General features: G+C 43.7%; 1 protein-coding gene across 4 annotated transcripts; it reads right to left on the reverse strand.

Moving 5' to 3' along the window:
* Nucleotides 1-232: 232 nt before the first annotated feature.
* On the reverse strand, nucleotides 233-8,500 carry SSBP1 (single stranded DNA binding protein 1). 4 transcript variants are annotated; one of them, XM_074949590.1, is made up of 7 exons: nucleotides 8,205-8,224; nucleotides 6,793-6,845; nucleotides 4,445-4,505; nucleotides 3,031-3,171; nucleotides 2,236-2,323; nucleotides 1,904-1,992; nucleotides 233-464 (listed from the first exon to the last, which is right to left on the reverse strand). In XM_074949590.1, exons 2-7 carry the CDS (start codon nucleotides 6,814-6,816, stop codon nucleotides 421-423), a joined length of 447 nt encoding a protein of 148 aa, XP_074805691.1. In that variant the 5' UTR covers nucleotides 6,817-6,845; nucleotides 8,205-8,224; the 3' UTR covers nucleotides 233-420. The 4 variants fall into 4 exon arrangements, with proteins under 4 accessions (XP_074805691.1, XP_074805702.1, XP_074805681.1 ...); XM_074949601.1 differs by lacking the exon at nucleotides 8,205-8,224 and adding an exon at nucleotides 7,871-7,890; XM_074949580.1 differs by lacking the exon at nucleotides 8,205-8,224 and adding an exon at nucleotides 8,452-8,500 and having other exon boundaries at nucleotides 234-464.
* Between the last annotated feature and the right edge of the window lie 315 nt (nucleotides 8,501-8,815).

Below are 8,815 nucleotides of genomic sequence, written 5' to 3' on the forward strand. Positions count from 1 at the left end.
AAGTCATCAGGTGGTGCACTTACAGCTCCTCCTGGTGGGTGAAAATAGGTAAGGCACAGATTTAAGTAAATTTTCCAGGGATTGGAATTTAAATTATAACCAGGGATTATGGGAGTCTGTGATAAATACAGGTTGAAAATGCCCAAGAAACTCAGAAATGCAATGTCTAATAATAAATTTATTGATTCAGACTGATATAGCCCCAAGGGCTGCCCCTTAGGATAGAACAGAGAAGTAGTAAAAGAAACATATTCAGAGGCCAAAGCTTGATGAAGAGAAAGACCAAAAAACATAGTTCTTCCTTTATCCATATAAAAGGGTGTTTTAATGTTTTACAGAAAATACAGCAATATGCATGATTTCAGAATTGGGAAATACTATAAAATGAAAGAAATAGCATAGGTCCAAGCACTAAACATCTCACACCTTCTCTTTGACATGGTCGCTCAGAAAAATAATGTTATCTGAAAGGAAAAACAACAGAGTAGTTAATTTTCAGGATCAGATAGATATGCATAGCAAGACAAAACACTATGTGCACACACACACACTACTTTGTAAGGAAGTTAAAAATAAAATGCAGGGGCTTGTACTCTTTCAGTATCCAAAACAAATATCCCATGAAAAATAACATTGATGGATATTGATGCTTCTATATTTTTCCCCAGGTCAAGAGACCCTTTCAAGGTGAACATAAGTATTTTCAAGCACGTGCCCACAAGTGTCTAACAGGGTTAATGGCCAAATATATCACTAGAGGCAGTTTTCAAAAAAGATCTGAATTTGTCCCTCTTAGAAATCTATTACTGATAATTTCTTGCTTATGCTGGACATCCCAAAATGAAATGAGCTGATGCTATCATCCCCCCATAATCGGCATGGAGCAGGACTAAGGGAAGTCCACATTTAACTTCCAGTGGTCTCTTAAATTCTCAATAACCCTACTTTAAAGAGCTATTAAAAAGAACCACTGAAAGAAGAGACTTGCCACATACCTACAGGCAGGCTCTCTGAAAGTGTGCCAATAACAAGGGTCAATATCACCAGTGTAGTACGTGCTGGGATATCTGAACAAGTGGGCTTATGACTGCAAGAACATTGCACTTTGGGAACAACCAAAAGTAAATATCGAAAGTGTATGTTTTGTTCACTTCTATATTTGAAACAAGAATGTTTCACTTTGGAACAAGAATGTTTCCTTTATAACTCAGCTTTTTTGGGCCCATTGCTAAAAAACCCCTAAAGTTTCAGGATACTGATCTCTCCAATAAGACACAGAACTAAAAACAAAAAATCATTGCCATTTAGAGAAGCAAAGAGGACGAGTCTCTGAACTTTCCATCTTTCTTCATGATTGTTCCTAGCCGAAAGAACCAGTCCGCTCCCTCCCTCTTTTGCTATTCTTGGCCACCTCACTCCTACTTTCCAAATTCCCCATGGAGGTATATCCACATGACACTCCTTTCACAGGGAGAAGACCTTAACGTTTAGTGGAAAGCCTAAAATCAAAGGCTTAGACAGAAAAATGTTCCCTGCTGAAGTTGACAAGGCCCATCTGGTACAGCAGTGTACATGTCCAATTTTCTCTCCAATGTGCAGCACAGAGAAAATGCACAAACACCCACTTGCTACAATTTACTGCTGTGTGTCAGCAACTTTTCAGCATTCCACAAATGTTTGCTACCTCTTTCCTGCCTAATTCTTTTCATAAACTGTGTCAGATGACACCTACTGGCACAGACCAGGAACTAAAAATACAACCATAGATACATTCTCTCAAAATTCCAAATTATGAAGTTTGGGAATGAGGAGGGGAAGGAGGATAAACCACACTTAATTTCTCTGTTCCTCTTCACTTCTGGAAATTGCAAAACAAGATATTTTGACTTAGAAAGTTTGTTACCTGCTATGATTGTTGTAGCCTGCCGCCTCACATTGTTTTTATCTGTATATTCACCGTAGTCTATCTTCCCTTCCACATAGATTCGAGCACTAACATGAACACAAGAATTCAGTTCACAGGCAAGAGGATTACATCATTATTTTTATTCTATAAATTGTCTGTTCAGAGATCTCGCCTCATTTGTCTGTAGTATTTGAGCACTAAAAGCTTTAAGCACGACATGCTTCTATTTTAACATCTGCACTGAACCACCCCTCACTGTGCCTGATTCACATTAAATTAACTGATTGTTAAGGCATTCAATCCTCAAGCATTCTTTTTACCCCACTTACCCCTTCTTCACATACTGATATGCCACATCTCTCAGGCCTGGCCTAAACACAGAGATCCTGTGCCATGTTGTCTTTTGGGTGATATCACCTATGTTACATGAAAGGAAGAATAATGAATTACAAATGTGTGGAAGGATGCCATGTCCTCTCTCTAACACAACAAACCGTGGAGGGCTTGTTTCAATACTTAAGTGCTCCTCAGCTAAGAAGTCAAGTGACTGATCTGAAAAATGGAAATTTACTGTTATTGAAACTTCCACTCTTCTTCCTTTCAGGGCCAGAAACACTGTGCAACATGACACAAGTATAACGAGAGAGCATACACTGTGTACCTTTGCTTAGAAACCACGGCTCACATTACCGCAATTATTTCTCCCTGCAGCCTGCACATTGTAAACAGGCTAGGAGAAAAGTATGCAGTTACAAATTGAAAGTGGCATCTAAACAAAAATGTAGTCATTATTTCATCTCCAGTGGGAGGTAATGGGAGAATGCAATCTACTCCATTCCCACAAAGTCTATGTGAAATGATGAACGAGCAATAGCTGGAGGCTTCCTCTGTCCTTCTTAGAAAAGTCTGCCACAAATCACTATTCAACAGATGCCTTTGAGAAATACTAAAGTGCTTCCTGGATATACATGATGAGCAAGCTCCTCAGCTAGTATAAACTGGCATAAATGGAGCTACATGGATTTATATCAGCAAAGGCTCTGGATTGGTATTATTTAATGTTAAAACAGCATTACAACAGGTGAAAAATACATTATTCCACTCCAGTAACTATTCAGACTCACCTGCCTGGAACACCTCACTTTCCCCTGATCGCCACATCTCATTGGTTGCAAGAGAAAAAATTGTAACAGGATTTTTCCCCTCCACTTGCCTCATAACAGGGTCCTGTCCTACTCGACCAAGTAACTGGATACGATTCAGGGCTGAAATGTGTGGGACAGAAAATATCAGACTGAGGTGCACCAGGAGAAAAAGGACATATCTTTGAAAGAGTTAAAGTTCAGGATGACTGCTTGGACTGGTCCCAAGAACTTTTGCATGGATCAATTTCAGCTTTTCTAACCTCGATAAGTTACAAGTCAGGATAGTAGTTTATCACAAAACCCAAGGAATCCAGATTCTCTGACTTCTAATAATGCCTATGCTAATGCTGACCAAGATCACTGAGGATCCCCCCATTACAGGAGTGAAGGATCTGCTCACACTATTCATTTTCTTCTATTCCTTGTCCTAATACTTATATATATATATAAATAAATTTTTTAAAAACAAAATCTTGACTTTTGTATTTTTACCACAACAAAGCTGCAATCATTCTTCCCTCACCCCATCATTACAAGCCTTAGTCAAATCTAAAATACCTTAAAGTTATGTTTTGATGATTACCACCTTTTTTTTTTTGCACTTTAATTCCAATAGAGTTTTAAACAGCCAATGTCTCACTGACTCCTAGCATTAGTAACAAATGCTTTATATCATTTGAAAAGGATTTCAAGCTTTCAGATGGTATGATGGTTTCTAGTTCTGCCAATTTATCACTACTAAAATCATGTCTGAATCAAAAGGGAGGGCGTAAAACAAGATAGTAATCAGAATGGCATAGTAATAAGAATGATAAGTTTTATGTCCAATATATCATGGCCTGCCATGGCTACAAATTAGTACTTAGAATTCCAGCTTTCCAGTGTTAGAAAGCATTTGCTTCTACCCTTGGTGGTCTGGAAGACAGTCCTGCAGACACCTTTTGTACCTCCAAGATACGCACGTATCTAAAATCGCACAGCTACTCAATTTATCACAGTAACCTTGGTCCTTCTTTGGCCCATTCCCTTTACTCTTTTGTTATTCCCACTCAATTCATTATATATATATATATATATATATATATATATATATATATATATATATATATATATATAAATAAATTAGAATGTAAGTTCTAAGGGGCATTAATAGTTGTGCCATGAAGTGCTTAGCATACTTTTGGGCACTATAAAATAATAAATTATTATTTAATAGCAACTGCCTGCTCTCTATTTTCACTGGTTGGATCGCACACAGAGAAACATTGTTTCTGAGCCCTTATACTTGTACAGGAGCCTCTTCTGCAAGCAGAGGACATAATACATCTCTGGGCAGACCCATCAGGCACATTTCAGCAGTACTAAGATTCTCAAACAAATAACAGATACCTACATCTTTCAAGTATCAAGGAGGTGGCTGAATCAGACTCGTGTCTTATAAACTGACGAAGCACCTAGAAGGACAGACAGATGTTTAAGGTTCCAGGCCAGTTAATCCTGAACACCAGGACTCTGATAATTTGAAGAGATTTAGTTAACAAATAAAGAATAATAATTGTGTTTCAGGGCATTTTCTGAATTAGGGTCCAGTTCAGCAAAATGAAGCTAACAGGATTACACAGGCACTTAAAAGTCAAGCATCTGTTTAGTGCATTGCTGGATGGGAAAAGCTAATGTCCTGAAGCCATGCCTTCAGCTAGTAGCCCTTGGGAAATTTCCTGCCCAACTATCGCTGTTTCTATATGATGTGTAGTAGAAAATATATTTACAGACACTTGGTATTGATTTTTTTTTTGTTGTTGTTATTTTTCTGCTTAACTTTGGGTACAGACAAGATGTGCATATCAGCAGCTCTACATATGATTTTATTGACATAAGTGGTGCAGTGACCCCAATTCACCCTTCAAAAGCTAAAAACAATTAAGTGCCACAAAAATTTGAGACTCACTGTAGGTAAACATAACGGGAGAAAAGGGAAGGAAAGACTCAATGCTTGCAAGTGCCATGTCAGAGGAGGAAGAAAGCGGCAATAGCTGCAAAAAGCCAGGAAGCATATCTGTACAAGATCCATAAACAAGGATTGCAGATATGGTAAATTTCGTACAAGGGGAGAGGGGGGTGGCAGAAGGAGCAAAGAGGACCGGCTGACAATCCTTCTAGTGACAAAGATTAAAATAGAGGCTAATGCAATAGAAAAATGCTTTGGCATATTGATTTGGCCACCTACTGAGGCAATTTGCTTTTTACGTTTAAGATATCTAGAATTAATGCCCTGTGTATGCCAGTCAGATTTATAGAATCATTTTTCATTTGGCTTAAAATGACTGTTAAATTAAGGCCAGAAAACAAAATCTTGGAATTCCCCAAAGCTATGGGTTCTGCAGTGTTTATGAACGAAATGAGGCACAGTATACCTGATGGGTGGAAGAAACAACATGAGGCCTGACAGACACAAAGGGAAACTTTTATTTTTCCTAATAATGGATTCAACTTTGCAGTATGTACGGTTGCATGGCATGGGGGTGGTTTACGTAGGAAGAGCTTTTCCTATATATTACAATGGAATTTAATATGATGTTGTAAGTATTGCATACTGTACTGTAATGATCCCCTGTGATTTTTCTACCCACACGGGGAGAGTTGTACAAGTTCTTTATCACAGAGTATGGTTTGATGGATATGAATTATTCATTTAAACTGGAAATACGATACAACTTACAGTTAAGGATGGTGGTGAAGAGAATGAGAACTATGGAGTCAAAATTAATATCTATGACAGATACATTTTTGCAAATATTTTGGTGGAGAGCCTTGCTACCTTCTGGGTTGTGATTCAACCAACTAGTGGGGTTGAAACAGAAAGAAGGTTACTAACCCTCTTGGCAGTTCCAGTCCTGGGACGAGAGAAAGTTTTTGGAGCAACTATGATACAATACTTTCCGTATTAAAGCATTAAATAGATCACACTGCATAAGTTTGCCACAGTGGGTATAATGGGATCAAGTACCACCTCAGGTCATACCTCTGTGAAGAAGGGCTTTTAGTTGTGGAAAATCTTGCTAAGGGAGAACAGTAAGAGCCAGCTGTCAGTTACTGAGGAATCCTAAGGAACCCAGATGAATGTTATGATTTGATGGGTCTACAGAGAGTGTTCAATTAGCCAATTTTTGATTATTGCAGCAAGGAAAACAGTCTCACTCATTCAACAGCAGTGACAGGAATTACTTTCTTTTGGAGTCCCCTACAGGGAAACGTGCACTTGTAAATAATACGATGCATCATTACATTAAATAATGTGTGACAGGCACTCAGAGCAAGATTCAGCTAGCCTAGGGTGGGAAGAGTGGTTAAAACCTTGATTACTTTGATACAGAAAGAAAAGAAACACTGCTTACTATATATATCTATAGATACACACACACACATATATATTTTTCCTTACAGCCTTAAAGAAAAAAATTATAATTAGGATGCCTGGTTAAAGTGCTTCAAGTTCAAAAATGGAAGGACATAGCACTCACAAGCAGAGAACTAGGCACACGTTTACAACTTTGCAGGACTGTGTATTTAACAATGTATTAAGATGAAGGATTTTGCATGCAATTATTTTTAATGGTAACGTAAGAACAATACTGCACAGTTAATTATGTTACTATTTAAACTGTTCATGCACTAGACTGTACATCATTAGACTGTGCATGATACAAAATTTTTAACAAAACAAAACCAGTAACTTGTTACCTGTATTATTGGCCTGCGCAACATTTCGGCTGTTTTCTTTTTCTGTGAGTAGACTGTGAATTTAAGAACATGGGAGGGTGGAAAAAAACAACAGAAGATGAGCATTCAATTTCCCCTACCAGTTAGGTCATGTCTATACATATGGTGCTGCAGCGGCACAGCTGCACCGTTGCAGCGCATCTGGTAGTGATGCTTTATGCTTTAATAAAATGCTGACACAATCCTGTCCACACCGGCACTTATATTGGTGTAACTTATGTAGCTCAGGAGGGTGGTTTATTCACACCCTTGAGTGACATAAATTATGTCAACATAAGCAGCAGTGTAGACAATGCTTCATATCTATTTAAATCATTAGTTGATTCTGCCACTTAACATTCCCTCCCCCCCACCATACACATGTCAGATCACAAGAACGGCCATACTAGGTCAGACCAAAGGTCCATCTAGCCCAGTATCCTGTCTTCCAACAGTGGCCAACTAAATCAAACTAAACATTTACTTTTTAATAGTCTCATTCAAAACACAGGGCAGGTCTACACAGACTACAGTGCCACAGCTGCACCCGTGCAACTGCAGCGCTTCAGTGCAGACACTACTATACCTCAATGAGAGTCGGAAGCCCTCCCGCTGACACAGCGCTGCCTACCCTGGGGGTTAGGTCAGTACCAACTGCATCGCTCAGGGGTGTCAATTTTCCCCAGCCCCGAGCAACACAGTCATCATGCCTATGTCCTTCTGCAATGTAGCCCTGACCACGCTACAAAACCTTGGCATCCAGGGCAAACAAGCTCAAAAGCCTAATGGCTCCACAGCTACCGCGCAACCCTGCCCCTGGCTCCCGTGCAGCCAGAGTGAGCTCCCAGGGCACTGCCGGGACGAGAGACCTCCCTGGGCTGCTCCCAGCCCCAGCACAGAAACCCTGGCCAGACCCCAAACAGGCACCTCACCCCCGCCCGGGTTGTGCTGGCAAACTGGACCGGGAGGGGAGCAGCTCGGAGGGGCCCGAGCGGGGATGGGGGGGGGTCGGAAGGGATCTAAGAGGGGCGGGGGCGCTGGGCTCGGGCTGACGCCGCACCCCGGGGCTCGGGCCGTCACGCGCTCACCCTGCCCCGGGGCAGGGCTCTGTCCCCGCGGTGTCGGGCTCCGGCCGCGCGGCGAGGCTGAGACTGGCGCCGGCCTCGGCACCGGAAACACGCGCCCAGCCCCGCCCCTTCCCTCCGTCTGCGAGCGGGGAAAGTCGGAAAGGGTCCGGCCGGAAACTCGACCCCGCCTCCGCAGTTCCGGCGGCAACTGGGCCCGGGCCCAGGCCTAGGCGGTTCCCGCCCCGCGCCGGGGCTCCGTCCGGCTCCTCCCTGCTTCCCTAGGGAGGGGGCCGGGTGCTCGGCGCTGCGCTGCCGCCCACGCGTTACCGCGGTGTCCGCGCCTGAGCCGAGGCCCCAGCCGCTGCTGCTGGCCCCTCCCACCCCGCGCGCGAGCCGCGGAGCAGCGCCCTGGCCGGGGGCGGGGCTTGTCGTTAAGTTTCCATGTGCGGAAAATCGAACCCCCCGCCCTGCCCCTTCCCCGAGGCCACGCCCCTGCTCGCTCCACCCCCCCGCCCTTCGCGCTCGCTCGCGGTCAGCGGGCTGGGGCAGGGGCGCAGGCTCTGGACGCGCTCACCTCTGGCGGCGCTCGGAAGCGGCTGGTGCGTCTCTCTGGCTCCTGGGCGCGCGCGCGCGCGCGCGCGGGGGGGCTCTACACTTGCTGCCCCCGCCCGCGGGAGCTGCGGAGCCGGCTCTCAGGGCAGAGGCAGCGCCCGGCACGTGGGAGCCCGCGGGAGGTGCCGGCAGCTTCCCCGGAGCGTGCCCGCCCTGCTGCAGCTGGCTACCGGCCTTTTAACATCCCGGGCAGCAGAGCTGGCCGGAGCCACTAGGGTCCCGTTTTGACAGGGTGTTTTGGTTATAAAAAGCCACACAAACAGGTGCCTGGCAACCCTGGGCAGATAGGCTTGTGACCAAGGACGATCACTGCTCCCCCCTCCCCG

Source organism: Natator depressus, chromosome 1, assembly GCF_965152275.1.
Source record: "Natator depressus isolate rNatDep1 chromosome 1, rNatDep2.hap1, whole genome shotgun sequence".
Classification (NCBI taxonomy): Eukaryota; Metazoa; Chordata; order Testudines; family Cheloniidae; genus Natator; species Natator depressus.